At 30.7% G+C, this 19,111-nt stretch overlaps 1 protein-coding gene across 1 annotated transcript in view; it reads left to right on the forward strand.

Moving 5' to 3' along the window:
• Positions 1–235: 235 nt before the first annotated feature.
• LOC122272297 (putative inorganic phosphate cotransporter) overlaps positions 236–19,111 on the forward strand; it is a 23,593-nt gene continuing 4,717 nt past the window's right edge. The window contains exons 1-5 of the mRNA XM_071181639.1: positions 236–357; positions 6,516–6,712; positions 11,493–11,708; positions 12,226–12,409; positions 17,581–17,703. Coding sequence (XP_071037740.1) covers position 357; positions 6,516–6,712; positions 11,493–11,708; positions 12,226–12,409; positions 17,581–17,703 — 721 coding nt within the window. The 5' untranslated portion in view covers positions 236–356. The remainder of the gene's footprint in view (positions 358–6,515; positions 6,713–11,492; positions 11,709–12,225; positions 12,410–17,580; positions 17,704–19,111) is intronic.

A 19,111-nucleotide genomic window follows, 5' to 3' on the forward strand; every position in this document is an offset into this window, starting at 1 on the left:
AAAATAAATGCATGTATCACGAACATGCATAGAAAGGCACTTGAAACTGAGGAATGTTTTTTTTATTGAATTATTGAGTATATCTCAAAACCATCTCGAGTGGATGATAAACAAACGGGGAAATAAATTGGAGCAACATGAACTTGAAGAAAAAGAATTATATATTACCACACAACTAATATTTTAGCAACTTTAATTAATCCATCCTTGTTTATACTTGTTCTTTACTTTGTATAGGTTGCAGATGACATTTTTTTCCACACGGAATCAGTAAAAAAATGGTTTTGTTCTAATATTATGGATTTTACAGTAGATTATTCTTTCATTTGCTTGACACAACATTAGATTCATAAAAAAGTAAGTTTTTTTTTTAATTTCATGCTGTTTTATTTCTTTGAATTTTAATTCGAATGTTTTACTTTGATATTTTATTGCTTAACGTAGTGCACCGATAATTAATTAAAGTAGAGATTTTCAATTTTTCTCGACAATGAAGCCCTAAGTAATCCAACTTCTTTTGACAAAACCCCAACTTTATAAAGTTTATTAGACCTGCGAATATGATAACCAAATAAAAAAATAATAATTGAGTGAAATGCTACTAATTATTTTCAAAGAAAAAAAATTAATAATGAAATATTTGCATCATGAACACAAATTCTACTTTAAAAGTACGTGGGAGAAATTTCATCATATATATTTGAGAATTGAATCTGCGATGGTTCACTAGTAAATAAGACAAACCAATCATATTCATAAATTTTAAAAAATACTACCACTTTAAATATGAAAATAAAATCTTCGGGAAAATCCGGATGAGTTGGCAGAAATGCAATAGTGTAAACTGGTTTACCTTCATACTAGTTTGATCGGACTACCTATATGAAATCGTGTGGAGGCTGTCAGTTATAGGAGGCGTTGATTAACTCGTGTTTTCGTAGCTAAGCGTTGGTGACCGATCACGAGTTAGCTCGTGTTTTCGTGGTGAAAATTTTAAAAAGTAGGCGTAATTTTCCTTACTTTTCAAGCTTTACTATTTAATTCTCTACCAATTTATTATAACTTTACGAAACCAAATATGTTAGCAAATCTTATGGTGTACCGTTACACTCTGACACAAAACCTCTTCTCTCTCTCAAACTTGTCTGTTCAATCTCACTACTTCATTTTAATTTTCTCTCAGTAAAAGATACTGAACCCCAACTTTCACCTTTAAGTTGCGCTTCGGCGATTTATTATTTATTTCCACTCAGATGAATTAGTTGGAGCCCCTAGCGGGGCTGATGCTAAGATAACCAACACATATGAGAATGAGTGTACCGTTACACGTAGATGATTGTTACGGCATTAAAAATTAGAAGTTTTTAAAGTTTATTTAAATTGTTTTACTTCCACTGTTGCTGTTGTTAACTTACGTCGCACTAGAGCTGCACAATGGGCTATTGGCGACGGTCTGGGAAACATCCCGGAGGATGATCCGAAGACATGCCATCACAATTTTGATCCTCTGCGGAGGGGATGGCACCCCCGCTTCGGTAGCCCGACGACCTGCGCGCGAAGTCGAGCACTTTACGGTAGAACAGTTTAACGAGGACCAATACCGCACACCCTCGGTCCCTACGCAGACTAATCCAAGTGGTCACCCACCCGCACACTGACCGTAATCAGTGATGCTTGACTTCGGTGATCTGCTGGGAACCGTGTCTTAACGATCAGTCCACTGCGGGACGTTTTACTTCCACATTCGCTTTCAAAGCAATGTCCGGGCACATGGGGTAATTTTCAGAAAAGCTGCCGGTCAGCAATGCGTTAAGCATGCTCTTTCAAATTGTTCCAACATGTAAAATTTTCCGAGACATGCTAAAAAAATATATAAGTTACATTGAATTAGAATAGAGGTGTTCACATTATTTTGTTCCGAACTTGTATAGATTGTTGAACTGTGTTCGACGGCTAACTCTGCTCCAGAACGTCTCTCTCCCGCACTCAATCCAAATACAAGTCCCCCGTAAATACATCACATATACGTATAAACAGTGTCCGTATACGTATGAACTTTGCTCCAAATCTCTTTTTCCCGCACTTTATTCAAATAAAAGTCCCTTTCAAAAACATCGCCGGTCGCAAACTCGCATAAGTCACGTATACCGCAGTTTGCCTACTAAAGAGTAAAAACTTTTCTAAACAAACGATCATGCAGCTTCAATACTGAATTGATAACTTTGTAAGCGAAACATCCGAATTATTTTGTTAGCACAGGTGGGTGGAGATGAATGGAAAGTTAACATTCAAGGAGATTTGAGGCAGGTGTGTGAAAGTGAAAGAATCCCTCATTAGAAATTGAGAAAGTAGATGATACGGACGCAGATTTTATTATTATTTAAATTCAATCTTTCTTCTTGTTTACAAAAATTGTGATAAATATATTTTTCTCATGTTTTGACCTAAATTAGTACAAAATATAGAAGAAAATTTTTTTTTTTAATTCTACGACAAAAAGTTAAGATTTATATTTATTATATTTTTTTTAATATTTTTAAGCTTTGTCATAGATGTCTTTCAAAAGGAGTTTCTAAAATTTATAAAAAAAATTTGAAGGAAAACTGCATCCTTTCTAAAGTTTTTATGTGGAAAATGTTTAAAGGTAATAAAAAAATTTTTGAGGAAACGTTACATCGTTTTTAAAGTTTTATTGAACTATTCAATCACTTGGTGACGAGTTAGACAAATTTTAATTGCAATATAAATCAAGTTGAGAATTTTTATTTTGTTCTAAAAAGAATTTAAAAGTTCTTATTTTATTCTGAGAAGTTAAGAATCTTTAGAGTTTTTACTTTTTTAAGCTTTGTGATAAAAGTTTTTCGACAGGAATTTTTAAAATTCGTAACAATTTTTGATGGAAAACTGTGTTTTTTATGAAGTTTTTATGCGGAAAATGTTTAAAGTTAAAGATTTTTGTGGAATAGCAACCTGGTTTTTTAAGTTTTAAAGTTATTATTTACTTGGTGACGTGTTAGACAAATTACAATACACAAATTAAAATTTAATTACAATATAAATAAAATTGAGTGATAAATAATTTTTCACTTGTTTTGACCTAAATTTATACAAAATAATAAAATAATTTTTTTTAATAAATTCTCCGACAAAAAGTTAAGAATTTTTAGACTTTTTATTTTTATAAGCTTTGTACTAAAATTCTTTCGATAGGAACTTCTAAAATCCATAACAGTTTTTGAAAGAAAACAGCGTCTTTTGTAAAGCTTTTATGCGGAAAATGCTTGAAAAATTTTTTGAGGAAAAAACTACCTCGTTTTTAATGTTTTATTGAAGTAATTTACCACTAGACGTATTAGATAAACTTTAAATACAATATAAATTATTTAATCTCAATAAATCTTTACCATAAAAATATAGTTGTTTGCTTGCACTTCTAATTTTTTATTATTTATTTATTTATTTTATCACTGCATATTCAAATTTATAAAAAAAAAAAATTAAACATTTTGGGAAAAAAAATCGCCAAATCCATTTTTAATTAGTTTCGAGACACAATTTATCGAACATGCACTTATAATAATGGGGATTTTAAAATGGGAACATTTCAATCAACAAGTCTTTAAATGTGTATCATTTAAAATAATAATATTGACTACATTGCCATAAGCTTATAATGGCACACCCAAATGCTTGAAAATTTGTGGCCGATACTTATTAAAAAAATTGACGCATGAGACTGTTTTTTTTAAAAAGAAAGAATCCAGCAGGAACCAATATAGAAGTAGAAAAAGTCATGAACTTCTTTAAATAATTACTTTCTATTTTTAATCTGTGTCACAATAGGGCAATCGAAACTGTGAAAACTTGTCGTCTTCTCTCTCTTTAATTGTATTAATTTATTCTATCAGTTACTCAGTGCCTTCTACTTTCGTTAATAAGTGATTTGTAATATTCGTATTAGATTACAATTTTTTTAGTAAGATTCTTTAAATTCTGTTAATTTTTTATGCATTTTTTTTATTTAGTTTTGAAAATAAATATTTAAAGGTGGCTAACCTGCATAATTTTTTTTACTAGGTAATATGATAACAAACGAAACTTTAAATTTTTAAAAACGTAAAAATATGCTAGAATTTAAAAATTCTAGTAACAATATCCTGCTCTAAGATTGTAACTCCCCAACTATTAATGAAAATTTTTTTTTGTTTCTGTTGTTTATCAAATGCGTGACTCACGGATGAAAAAGCTTAAACCAGTGCCGGATTACTCATAAGGCCAGACTGGGCCATCTGGGTCCCCCAATGATTAGGAGCCACCTTAAAATGGATTATTTGAAAATAAATTTTAAAAAATTAAGAAAAACAATGATTTAACAAAAAATCAATTTTAAATATATATTAATAAAATACGATATTTTTTTTGCATAATGTTAATCATATTGCTTTCTTAAATGAAAAGATATGTAAACACTTTTATATTTGAATAAATAAAAAATATACGAGAATTTTTTTTTTTTTATCTGAGGGCCCCAGAAATTTGAATGGCCTGGGGCCCCGCGTGTGCTTAATCCGGCCCTGGGTTAAACAAATTCTGCTGACCCATTAACTTAATAATTATCTCTTGATTAGTTTTCTCGTATTTTTGTAGTTGAAGGGTTAACAGTTATTTCACTACCATTATTTATTTATTTTTATAACCATTGTTGAACAGTCGACGCAATTTCGAATGTGCGGCTACTAATGTTCAACTCCGTAACCTTATAATTTTGAATTCAATGACCAAATATTAAGAGAAATTTGTCTTCGTGAAGAACTCTTTGATGGAACATACCAGCATTTGCGTCTCATGGAGAAGAAAACCACGAAAACCTCTAAAGATTAGCTGGATGGGAGGGGACTCATCATTCGTCAACCACTGATGATATTTTTCATCAACCCTGTGGTCAGTATGAGCTGTGTGCAGAATTTGTATCAACCAGCCAACACTGGAATTCGAACTCGGTTTGTTTGACCTCTTAATGTTAATTTTATTTTTCGTGTATTACACTGTATCTCAAGAACTTTTAAAGCGAATTGAAAATATTTTGCATACAACTAAAAAATGTGTTTATCCAAAAATAAATAATTGCAAACTATAACTTTAAATTAATACGTATTATTTTTATTATATTATTTAATAATAGTCGAAATGTATACACCTTTTTAAAGTGCATAAATTTACAAGGCAAGGACAAAATAATTTGAGCTGACTATGTCGAATAGTTTGTGAGAAATTGAAATTTAAAAATTGATTTCTCGTGAAATATTCAATTTAGTTGTAAAAAAAGGTATGTTCATTAAAAGAAAGTGTGTTAATTCGCATGTTTTAAATCAGACCCTCGAATCTCTAAGTGTGAAGATCCGATCATTAGATCAAAAGTTATTCAGGATGGTTTGTTTTCTTTTTCTTTTTTTATCTTCTAATTCCAAATTTTTAAATTTTTTTTGGTTGTTTTTACCTTGCATAAATATTTAACTTCTAACCTATATATTTTCTTACTTCATCATTGACAAGGCTCTTAAAAATACCTGCAAATGGATGTGAATCCGAAATTCCATTTAATTTGGAATATGCCCTGTGTATATTATAAGTTAGAGCAACGTTTTGCCTAGTACTGAAATGAATGTTGTATTTCACAACAGTAGTAATGTGTATTTTTCATAATATCATGAATGTAATATAGTAACCTTAATTATCATAATTTTTTACAACTCAGTTAAAACTACATTCCACTTTACACTGAAATGAATGTTGATTTTTTCTACAATAGTAATGTGTATTTGAAATAAATCTATAAGTAGCTAAAAGCTGCATTTCACTTAGCACAGAAATGAATGTCGCATTTTACAACTGCAATAATATGTATTTATCTTAATAACATTGTTACAACATTATAAATTTTTTTAAATTATCATAAGAGATTATCGTTAACTCAAAACCATTCATTTTTCTCTGAAATGAATGTTCTATTTTACAACAGTAAAATTGCAATTTGTTCCGTCAATGTTGTAAAATGCAATATTAAAATAATAATAATAATGTAATAAATACATATTGTAATATATTAAAATTGTAATATTCCTAGCTGCAAAATAACCTTGGCCTCTCATTGGATCAATATTCACAAATCTTGACTCAACAAGTGTTCAAAGGGCCGTTATTTTCCGATATTGGTTCGATATCGAATTGGCCGATTCAGCTGATATTTTACACTATTTTTACAACTAATATTGGCTCTACTCATAACTTTCAGATGCTTTTATAGGCCTTATATAGCCGTATATTGGCCCTATATAGGACCCATATTAAAACAATTAGACATCCCTATATTGGTCTCTCGGTGAAAGCTTATGTACTACCCATATTGAGCACAACTGGGGCCAAGGTAGAATGTTGCTAGGCATATTCTGTAAGTTTTCTATTATAACTAAAAGCTTCATATCAACCTTGCACTTAAACGTTATATTTTGCAACAGTGATTCCTGCACGGTTTGTGCTCACACTCTTAGGCTTCTTCGGTTACATCAATCTCTATGCCATGCGAGTAAATCTCAGCGTGGCAATGGTAGCCATGGTAGGCGAGGCTCACCCAGACAATGGATCCAATGAAACAGTTATAACATGTCCGGAGCTGATAATGCCAAAAAATTTAACCAATGAAAATGATATCGAGGTAAGTTTTAAAATATATGTACTAATATAAAATCTATGCCATTATGTCATAAAGGGTGTCAAAACCTGAATATTAAAACAAACAACTAAAAAAAAATTTAAAAAATCGGAAACGTAAAGACATAGATCTTTTTTAATTAGCTTTTGATTATTTCATACATTGCTTTCAAACTGCTTTAATGCATTGTTTACCATACATTTTTTTTACAAATTGTTATGCTAATGTGTTTTACATTGTTGTGCGAAGTTTGAAGAAATATTAATTAAATATTTCAAGTACTAAATACTCAAGTAATAAATAATAATAAATGTAATAATACTATAATTCTAGTAATAAATATATGTGAAATTCTCAAGTTTAATTAAATATTTCAAATATTTGAATTTTATTTTATAAATAACTAGCTGAATAAATATTTAAAAATGTATATTGAGAATAAGGTTGGAGTTTGTTTTACTCTTTCATTTTGTATATAAACTTTAAACCTGTACTACACAACGATAAATTTTGCTATTCCTATAAATTACTTTTTATCAATTTTATGTAATTAATTATATTTAGTTTTATAAGCGGTGTTGAACAGCCGACACAATTGTGATTTTACGACTACCAATGTTGGATTCAAAATTAGTTGGCTGCACCGCCGTAGCCCTCTAATTTTGAACCCAATCCAGAAGACAGGAGAATTCATAGGTCGAGAAAAAACTAGCTTTCGTAGATGACTTTTTGATGGGACTAACTAGACTATTTGAACTAGATGGAGAGGGAAAAAAATCTTTAAAATAGTCTCCACAGACTATTTTGAAGCTTAACCAGTTAGCCCATCAAACCAACTTCGATGATAAAAATTAGTCATAGAAATTTATCCTATTTTTACTAATTTATATATTTGATTCGGGTAGACTATATTTGATGGTGCCCCTTTATTCTCGCCAAGTTGTGATCGCGGTTGATCGCCAAGCCGGGCGGCATGTAAACTCTCTTTACACACATAGTATCCCCAAGAGATTTTGAGCGCGCTGATTGGTTTTCTCGGCAACGCCATCTGTGACGTATGGCTATTTCATTCTGCCATGCTTGTTATTTTCAGCATAGAGTGATTTCCATACTCCAGCTTTTGTGTACAAACTTCAAATATCAGTTTTTTTACAGAGAAACTGCCTTCTTCATTGAAAAATGAAGTAAAAAATAGTTCCTCAAATACCATTACCCTTAGAAGTAATGTTCTAAATTTAGACGATTGCAATAGGTGGGTAAGGGCATTTGGGGAACTTACCAATACGAAATGGAATTCTAGAACATCCAAACCTCATGGAAAAAGGTTTGTTTGTAGGTAAATAACTAGTTTAGTTATTTTTAAAAAAAATTTGTATTTAATTTTTATGGGAAATGCTTTTTTCGTTAAATTTATGATTATTACATGCATGAATTCTTATGAAGCTAATATCCTTCTAATNTAAACTCTCTTTACACACATAGTATCCCCAAGAGATTTTGAGCACGCTGATTGGCTTTCTCGGCAACGCCATCTGTGACGTATGGCTATTTCATTCTGCCATGCTTGTTATTTTCAGCATAGAGTGATTTCCATACTCCAGCTTTTGTGTACAAACTTCAAATGTCAGTTTTTTTACAGAGAAACTGCCTTCTTCATTAAAAAATGAAGTAAAAAATAGTTCCTCAAATACCATTACCCTTAGAAGTAATGTTCTAAATTTAGACGATTGCAATAGGTGGGTAAGGGCATTTGGGGAACTTACCAATACGAAATGGAATTCTAGAACATCCAAACCTCATGGAAAAAGGTTTGTTTGTAGGTAAATAACTAGTTTAGTTATTTTTAAAAAAAATTTGTGTTTAATTTTTATGGGAAATGCTTTTTTCGTTAAATTTATGATTATTACATGCATGAATTCTTATGAAGCTAATATCCTTCTAATTTATTGAATAACATTGAAATCGAATTTAATTGCCTTGCTTAATTATTATACTCACTATAAAATGAGAATTGAATAGTTTTCACTTGATATTTATTTAATTAAATTAATGTTCATCGAATTAAATTAATATTTTATTTATTTTTTGTGGATTACTAAAATTAAATTATAAAATTTTTAATTTAAGATTTTTTAGTGGCGCCATCTATTATTATAAATTAAAACTAAGAGATGTGCATTATGCCTACTTATTTATAACTTATTTTTAATTTTTTTTTTGTTGTTGAATGTTTTATAATACCGAAAAACTATTAATTGGCATCTAAGAAATCAAGCAGTTGTCTTTTAAGATGCCTCTTTTATTATTTTTTGATTGCATAATTCCCATCAAAATAAAAGTCAATGATTATGAATTGTCCATTAAATTATTACCATAAGTAATTAGAGAATAAATTTACAATAATTCTCTCTTTTAATTCTAGTACATTTCCATTGGATTGTAAATATTTTTTTATTATTTAATTGCAGAAAATTATTTGTTTATCACCACAGTGCGTTTATGAAAGTGCCACAGGAGAAATGTAAAAGAAGTTTTTCAAAAACTTTTACAATTTTTTTGCTGAATTATAATTAAATTTTTTAAACATTTTAGAATATTTTCCTCTAAGATATGATAAAATCTTTTTTAAGTAATCAAACATAATTTTAAAAGTTTTTATATACATTTTAAAATCTCATATAATAAATTCAAACTTGACTGAGTGGTTCTGCAATCATACTTAATAAATTTAAGTAAGAGTTTTTAATTTCTAAGTGCATAAGGATATTCACAATGCTACTCAATTTGAATATTAATCAATTATTATGTATATATTACATAAAAGCTAGCTAATAAAACTTTAATTTATGATAATTATTATTATTATAATTATACTAATATTATTATTAATTTTTATTATACTAATTTGATGTTTTACCAAAACATGATTGTTTACTTTGCATTTAACTAAAATTCATAACATTAATGTTAAAAAATATTAGCATAAAATTTAAAGCAAATTAGATTTAAATAAATGTGTTATTATTAAAATACAATTAATAACGCTGTTTAATTTTTTGAACAAAACTTTAACATTTGTCATAAAATTAGCATGAGAAATATACTGGAACTGATTTATGATTGATTTACATTTTGGGAACAAACTACGGAGAAATGTTATTGAGGAGGAGCTACAAAAAGACTTAACAGAAGGCAATGCCGAGAAAGCCAATCAGCGCTCTCAAAATCTCTTGGGGATACTATGTGTGTACAGAGAGTTTACATGCAGCCGGGCGATATTGAAACCCAATCGTTATTCTGATTGGTTTAGATTTCAGCGTTATTTTTAATTGTTCAACGGTATATGTAATTTCAGAGTTCCGTTAGGACTACGTTCTACTTTGGATACCGGCTGGCAAGTTTACTTTTGAATCTGGTCAATAACATCGATGTGGGTAGTCATAAAAAGGGATTTAAGAAAAAAATTTCACCCCTAGTCCGGTATTACAGACGCCATTTTCGATTCGTATTTCGTCGAATTTATGTGGCGATGGAGGTACACAGAATCTATTCATGATAAATTTAGACAGTATCTAACTGTTATTAGATAATTCTGTGCACCTAAATCTGAGAATGTTCAAGCTTAATGAAGAAGTGAGTTTTTTTTTTTCCTTTTCTTTCTGCGCCTACTTCATTAATTTTTGCTTCGATTCAGAATCCTTTTTATTGGATTTATTAATTTTGCTTATATTGGGTTCATTTCAAGCTTTATCCGATGTTTTGTAGAAATTTTCCAATGTTTTATTGAAATTTTCCAATGTTTTATTGAAATATCATTATGTTTTGGCCGCTATTCCTGTTACCACGGTGTTCCTCGCAAATCGGTGTTCCACGATTCCTGTTACCTCGGTGTTCCTCGCAAACAGGAATAGCGCCAAACATAAGTCGCCAATTTCGCCAAGGGGCACCTTCAAGTATATTTTTCCCTTTGATTCAATAATATGTAGAGACTATCGAAGAAATGAAGGCCTGATTTAAAAGTTCTTATACAACGTCTCTTTGTTCCTCGTAGTAAGGATTTTATAATGCTATCAAATTTACCAAAAATTCTGAAATCTTTGCTAGTTAAACATCTACTACTTGATAAAAAACTTTGCAAAGAGCATAGTTGTTGGCAACTACTACATTTTCTGTAAAATATTTTATAGAGCGGTAGGCATTTAAAATTGATGGCTTTCAAAATTTTTATAATTATAAGCCAACATTTTAAAAGCCTTACTTCGAAAGTGCTGGAACAAAACTGCGTTGCATAGGAACTTTCAAATCATTGTATAGCTGGAACTCAGCAAGAAGAATTACCAAAGAATTAAATAAAAATATTATTTAGTGAAATTGGAAAACTGTAAAGACTATTTTTTTTTAATCAAGTGGCATTTGAAACAAATATGCAACCAATTTCAACCTCTCCAAACAAAGAGCCAGTCTCGTTCCGTTCTAAAATAAATCAGAAAAAAAAATTAAATTCACACACAACGATTTTGATATTGGCGTTGAATGTTTCATCATATCATAATTCTTATTACTTTTGTCAGCCTCGTGAAATTTTTTCTTAAAAGCCCTGACAAGGTCATTTTTTAGTGGTCAGATCGGACTACACATGAGAAATCGCTTGTAATTTTAGTTACGGAACGTCATGGTATTTCTCTTGACATTTAAACGCTTCCAATTTTTTCGAACACCCTATTTGTATGGAGCTTATGAAATTACTTTAAGCGACTTGTAGGTCATTTTTTTCTGTTCTTAGACATTTGGAGAATTTGACTGGGATTCAAATATTCAAGGACAAGTGATTGGATCTTATTTCTATGGATGCATTCTGACTCAGCTTCCGGCTGGCATATTGGCTGAAATGTACGGCGCCAAGTGGATCTATGCTCTTTTGACATTTTTGACACCCTTAGCTGCAAGATGGAATGTATGGGCGTTGGTGCCACTGAGAGCTGCAATAGGACTTTCTGGGGTAAAGATCCATAAATATTTTTTATATATATATANCCATTTCAACAGTTGTTTATTTTATGCTGATGACAGCCAAAGAATTTTCTTTGTTAAGTAAGGAACCATATCTGTGTTTTTGCCTGAAAAAGATATCAATAGCAATGAAAAATGGTCTTAGATCATTTTCTCTGTATGATATAAAAAGTAAAATGCAAAATTACAAAATTAAAGAACTCCACTAGACCAAAAATTTTTAATTTTCAGAGAAGAAAAATTACATTACTCAAAGTTTTAAAATCCCGACCTCATTTGTTTTATATATAAGCCAGCAATATCTATTTTCATAAAATTATGCAATGAGTTCATATCTTATTTATGCAATAAGTATACCTAGAATAGCACGATTATTTAATGCAATGTGTATGTTTTATTTAACACAATTATGCAAAGAGTATACCTTGTTAAACACAATTATTTAATGCAATAAGTTTTTGAATAAAATTTTCCGGACTTGTATACTTTTTTTTAAACTTTTAAAGGGAGTTGCCTTTCCAGCAATGAATGTGTTGATTAGCAGATGGGTGCCGAAAATGGAAAGAAGTAGAATATGCACAGCTATGAATTTGGGAACAATGCTGGGCACTCTCGCAACGAATATGGTCACTGGAATTTTGAGTGAAAGTTCTTTCTTGGGAGGATGGCCATCTGTATTTTATATTTGTGGTAAGAAGCAAGGGAATAATTAACATTTTAAAAATACCGTATGGTGGTTAAGTTCATTAAAGTTAAGAATGCCGGTCGGTGTCGTTTTGACACCAGTGGAAACTCAACTAAATATTTTTTTAATAAAATACTCTTTTCATTTGGTAATAATATTTATATAGAAAATAAATAATGCCAACATATTTACCTTTTAGATTATTATTCTCGATTTGAAAAAAATTATTATATTAACATGATTATTTATAACAAGGCAAGAAATAGTTTTGACAGTTATATAAAATATAAATTTTGTTTCTTGATACCACAAATAACACATTTTGTAAGCTAAACTACTTACTTAATCGCAGTCTATACACTGATAAGTTATGTTCCTTGTGAATTTTCCACATACCATCCAGCATTTGTCAGGAGTCCAGAATACGCCCCATAATACAGCCCAATACACTAAGCACTGCTCCTTCTGGACCCCGGCTCTGGGACTGCTAAGGAAACAAGTTAAAGCTCTCCGTAGGCGGTACCAAAGGGAGACTAACCCAAACATAATGCTCAAATTTAATATTAGGTATAAGGCTATGTACGCCAAATATAAAAAACTAATTAGGAAATCTAAAGCGATTAACTTGAAGGATTACATAAATAATTTAACAATAGATAGTCTACACCATATAAAATTGCAAAGGGTTGCTTGAGCAGTAACTTGATTACCAACCCAGTCATGGTTAACTGCAGTACCACGGAGAGCTATCACGACACTATAGAGGGAATCATGCAGCATCAGTTCCCGGAAACGACCAATAATTATACTGATGTTAATAGGTGCCATATTAATGAAGCCGATTTTACTGTTGACGAGCTGGAGTGTGTTATTACGGACCTTAAATCAGGGAAATCTCCGGGTCCTGATGGCATACAAGGTGAAATTTTTAAAGAGGTCTTTTACATTAATAAATACTGGCCATTAACTGTTTTTAATAAATGCCTGGAGTTGGGATACTTTCCCAGCTCTTGGAAGATTGCCAGAGTCACCCTAACCCCTAAAACAAATAAAGACCTCAGTCTTCTGAGGAGGTGCTGGTCCAAAATAATAATAACAACCTTTAATATCTTTTAATCTTGTTATTGATTGTCGCCTTGCCAAACTCCCTTTTATCTGGACCACTTGCCCATTTTTCCATTTTACCACTTTGCCATCTTATTATTACTGTCTAGTTTTAAGTCTGCTTTGTCATGTTTACAGGATTTGTTTGTTTTAAACTGTCTTTTTGCTTTCATACTCCTGTTTTAATGTAATGTCTTTTTAGTCATGTACATCAGATTTTATACTGTTTTTCGACTCTCCTGGGCGTTTTTGCCTTCGGGGCGTGTTTATTTTATCCTGTTGTAGATTTTAAATACTTTACCCTTTTTTTTTATACTGGTTTTACATATTATGTCAGCTGGTCTGACTAATGGATTTACCCTTGCCTTTTTGGCTAATGATTAGTTGAATGATTTTAATTCCACATTTTAAACATTAGTGGTTGTGTCTTTTTTTTCGCATTGTACTGCTGTACGTTATTTTTGTTGTACTTTTGTCTCCAGCTCGTCAACTTTTTTGACTTTTTCAATGTTTTATCACTCTGGTGTCACCTTTGCTTGACAGTTATCACATTTGTAGAACCCTGTTGAGCAATATCTCTTTGTTACTTTTACCCCAGTTATACTGGTGGTCAGGGTATGTATTATTTTGCACCTTCCTGTAACTATCGCTATCCTTGCCAAGGGCAAAATGCTATGTAAAATAGGACAACTTTTTAAGGCTATAAGGGTCTGTTGACCTGCCATATAAGGGTCTGTTGACCTGATATTCTTGAACATTTTATTACTACGTTAATGTTTGTAAATGGCCTGTTGCCATCCCGATTCTTCTGTACTTGTTGTATCGGGGTTAATTGGCTATCGACACCGTGTTCCTGTGGTTTGCTAAATCTTGGTTCAGGTATATTTTTTGTATTTTATATTTAAGGGTATGTTGATCTATTTTAATGTTCCATTGTATTCGATCCATTGTATTTGACGTATGGGCCTATTGGCCTAGACCGAGGTAAAAATTTTCATACCATCCTATTACAAGAGGAACATATTTTGTTCGTAACATTACCATTGCATTTTTTTATTTCACAGTTTTTACGCTTGGGAGGAATTACACATTTGCATTCTTTTTCAATCTTTCGCTTTCTTTCAATTGGTTTTTTATTGCAATCTATTCTTAATTCTTCAGCTAAACTTTGAATAAAACTGCGTCTCGATAACCTGTTACACATTAGAGAATAATCCAGGCATTTATTGCCGCGAAATCTAAAATATTATAAAAAGTATGGACAGGCCATCTCCTTGATCCAGCTTTGACTGAATATTGCCTGCACATCTGATCTACTATATCTACGCCAAATTTTGTTTCGTCATAAAATTTATTGGTTTCTAAATTTTTCTTTGAGTTATTTGCAATATCAATGCTGGCATGCATGGAACTCAGTACAATCACATTTTTTTCTTCTTACACTGATAAGCAGTAAGTGTTGATCCAGATTCTTCGATTTTTTATTAGTTTTGTTGAATATAACTCTTCTCTTGCAGTTTTTATACAATCTGGAATCTCGCGTCTGGCTTTATTCATCGTACCAACTAAACTAGTTCGTTTTTCCTTTAGCTTCTTTGCTAATTCCGGAGACGTAACAAAGTTATCAACAGTCACATTTCGTCCCACATTTAGGAAGGATATCTTGAAATTTCACAAAATCTGTCTCTAGGCATCGTTTCTTTACAAAAATTCAAGCCCCATGAGGAGGACCACAATGAGTGTAGTTCTAGATTTTTAGCTCCTGAGATTCCTCGAGCATACAAAATGGAAATGTATGCTAAAAGCTCTTTTCTTGAGAGAGACCAATCATCACTTTCAAGCACTCTATGAGAGAAGTAAATATGGGCGAGAAATAAATATGTCATTAATTTGAGAATTATAATTTTCATCGATATCCTCTTCGCTTTCAGAGTCAAATTCTTCTCGCCGAACAAAATTTTCATTAGCACAATCTTCATTCATATCCGACTACTCACCACCATCGGATTCATTGTCAGATAATTCTCTGAGAAGCGCTGTTATTTCTTCATGAGTCAGTGCCTGTTTGCGAGACATAATAAAATGTATATGATAAAAAACAAAAGAGATGATGAAAAACGGAATCATAATTTCTGGACAAGAAACGACAGACACATTACTCTCGCGATGAAAATCCGAAGTAGATCTGTGCGATCAAGGTCAAAATTGTTTTGGCAGCGCTCCAAAAAATGTTACACTGAATTTGTTGACCAACAAAAGTAAAAACGGAAGAACTTTTTCAATAGACGAATCGAAACTGTTGACGTGTCATATTGACACCAAACCAGCGTTCTAGGTGAAATCATCGATAAATAATTTTTAATTAAAATAAATGACATTTAATTAGGCATGCAAAATCTAAATAAAGAATCAATAAAAGTCACAAAGAATCAAAGAAACCCAAGAAAAAAATCCGAATTCTACGGTTAAATTTAAATCGTCAGGTGTCGAAATGACACAGTCCGGCGTTCTAGTGTTATAGTAGAAATAAGAAAGTGGTAGCAAATATATCTCTAAAATTTGGTTTAATTTATGAATATAATTGGTTTGTATTATTTACTTGTCAACCACTACAAATTCAATTCTCAAATATATATGATAAATTTCACTCAATTACTTTGAAAGAGAATTTGGGTTCATGCAGACTATGTATAAAAAACCCATACCTGCCAACTTTTACTCTTTCCGAGAATTGAGTTTCAGAGTGGTTGTAAAACAATAAACGAAAAAAAATCTGACTCAAAAATATATTTATATTTTGATCCCGTTGAAATTCGTTTGCGCAAGGATTATTATGCTTTCTTATATTTATTGTAATTTTTTATATGTAGTGGTGGTCAAACTCATTTATAATTATCACTATAATTCGAAAAGTTAATTAGAATAACCTGAGTATTGCTACCACTTTAAATATGAAAATAAAATCTTCCGGAAGAGTTGGCAGGAATGGAACACGTGTAAAGGCTTTTTGATGTAGGAGGTAATACATTTAGGGTTTGGCAAAAGGAATGAACGGCAACAAAACTGAAGAGAAACATACATATACTTCTATTTAAAGCAATTCGAATTTTGTATGCTAAATGGAATGATGCTTACCTCGCAGTGATCGGGTTTATATGTAGTTTAAAAGCTATGAAGGTGTTTTGTACAAAGTACAAAAGGACTTATTTTCTCATCTGGTGTAGCTGTTTAGACAAGTAGGGTACTGTTTCCTAAGCGTTTTTTTTTTAACGTGAATCGGGTAAAATCAAATAAAAGTCCGTTGAAATAATTTAGAAGTTGTTTGGAATAAATCAGAAGTGTCAAAGGAATTTTCTTTCGTAAAAAAAGTTATTCATCTAACTCACTTGCTCATCTGACATTGCTAATTAGTTACTATCTCGACAAGTATGGTACTTTTCATACGTCATTTTTGCTCTAAACAAAAGGAGACCAAACATGACAAGATCGAGCTGTGTTGTTTAGAAATTATAAGGGTAATGTATACACAAGTACAATTTCATACATGTACCTTTTTACGTATCCTACATTGCTGTATGATGCACAGTAAAGCAATGTATTTTTTTCCTTATATATTGCTTTTCTTCTTTAATAGAGCAATAGGACAAATACTTCAAGAGTTGCAACGCTTTTTCATAAAAAAAAAATACTGTTTTTTCATTCTATTTTGCAAGAAAAAACTTATTATGAATTCTTAAAAATTTATCCTTCCGACGAGATGTTATCTCATTCTATAAAGCGAAATACTCTTCTTCTTACTAGGAGTCAACTCTACTGACATTTGACGAAATATTATACTAGTTTAGATAGCAATGTCAGATGCGTCAAAAAGAGTAAATTTATGTAGAAAAATGCAATTATTAAACTATTTTTACTTGGGTTTTATTTCCTTTGGTTCAATGAGAGAAAACACACAAGAACTAATGCCTCACTTTTTCCAATTAACAGTTTGTAGTAAGTGCAAATTAAAAAGAAAAGAAAAGCACTTTAACAATGACTTTGTTTATGTTATTATATAGTTTTTCGCTTTTAGGCTTGATGGGAAGTGTATGGTTTATTTTATGGGCTCTATTAATACACGAAACCCCAGATGATCACCCTCGTATATCGAAAGAAGAACTAATATACATTCAAGACGGTCTTGACCAAGCAAAAAGTAAGGTGGGTGATCTATCTATATATATATTTTTTTAACAAAGATAACAGAATTTTTTCTGTTTATTATTATTATTATTATTTATATTATTATTATTTATATTATTATTGTTTATATTATACTTATTGAATAACACACGATATTCGAGAAGTGGAGGCTAAGGTGTATTATTACTAATAACTGTTTGAAATTTCGTTTCGTTGAAATTTTGTTTTATTTTGTTGAACTGTTTGTTTGTTTGTTTTTACATCTTAAAGAGTTTTTTTTAACCAAAACAAAAAGTAAATAAATAAAATAATATTTATGAAACCTCAAATAATTACAGAGATGCCAACTTGCTCCAGACATCAAATATATATTTTAAAGTGGTAGTTTATCAATTGTGATTCTTGGTTTAATAAATGCAATTTAATAGATTTTTATCCATCACTATTTCTAAATAATTCGTAGGCTTATAATATGAATGTCTTGCTATACCTTTTAAAAAGCAAGCATAAATAGTCAAATATTTGCAAAATTTAGTTTGCAGTTATTTACCACTTTTTTAATTATTTTGGCGTGGCCGGAGCAGCTGGCATATTTGTAATTAACGGTATTTAAATTGCAATTATATAAGAAAATACAAGTATAATTTACGAAACATAATTTTTTCATCTTAATGTTTAGTTACCACTTCATTCAGTTATCTCCGGGTATCATAAGGCAAGTTTATAAGAAAAAACTTTCAAAATGTTAGTGGTTGCGTATATTTGTTTAACTATGGAATGAACTTCGAGTGTAAGGGGTAAATAGTTTTTCAGGGCAGCCAACTTTCAACACATTTTGGAAAAGCTTCTAGTGGCAATTTCTATCAGTGATTCTGCTAGTATTTCTATTTTTACGAAGCTAATGTTTTATAGTTTCATTTATTTTTTAAAAATTTTTTTTAAGTTTTTTCACTCGCCACTATATGTAAATAAAAGTTTATACGAAATGGCTTAACTCGAGTTTTCCTGTGTTGAAACTTTTAGAATGTCAGCAAATAGCAAAAAATTCCGAAAGTTTAGTTTTTAAATGTTTACCACTCTATAAAATATTTTGCAAAAAGAGTAGTATCTGGCTCACCCGAGATTCGATAGCAAAGAGTAAAGAAATATACCAAATAATTTTTTCATCTGAATTAAGGCGTTACTATGGTAAAGAAGAGAGGACTCGGAAAATATGTTAAAGAACAATGTTAGAAAATAAAATTGACTAGCACAAGAATAAATCGTTTGTAAAAATAAGTTTGTTTACCTGAAGACCGAAGAGAAAAATAAGCAGTAAAATAAAATTAAATAATAATAACTGTTATTAGTTGACAGTGAGATAATGTATTTTTTTACTGCTTTAACTTTTTTATCAAAAGTATCTCATTTGTTTTGTTAGG

The sequence above is a fragment of the Parasteatoda tepidariorum genome, chromosome 6 (genome assembly GCF_043381705.1).
Source record: "Parasteatoda tepidariorum isolate YZ-2023 chromosome 6, CAS_Ptep_4.0, whole genome shotgun sequence".
Lineage (NCBI taxonomy): Eukaryota > Metazoa > Arthropoda > Arachnida > Araneae > Theridiidae > Parasteatoda > Parasteatoda tepidariorum.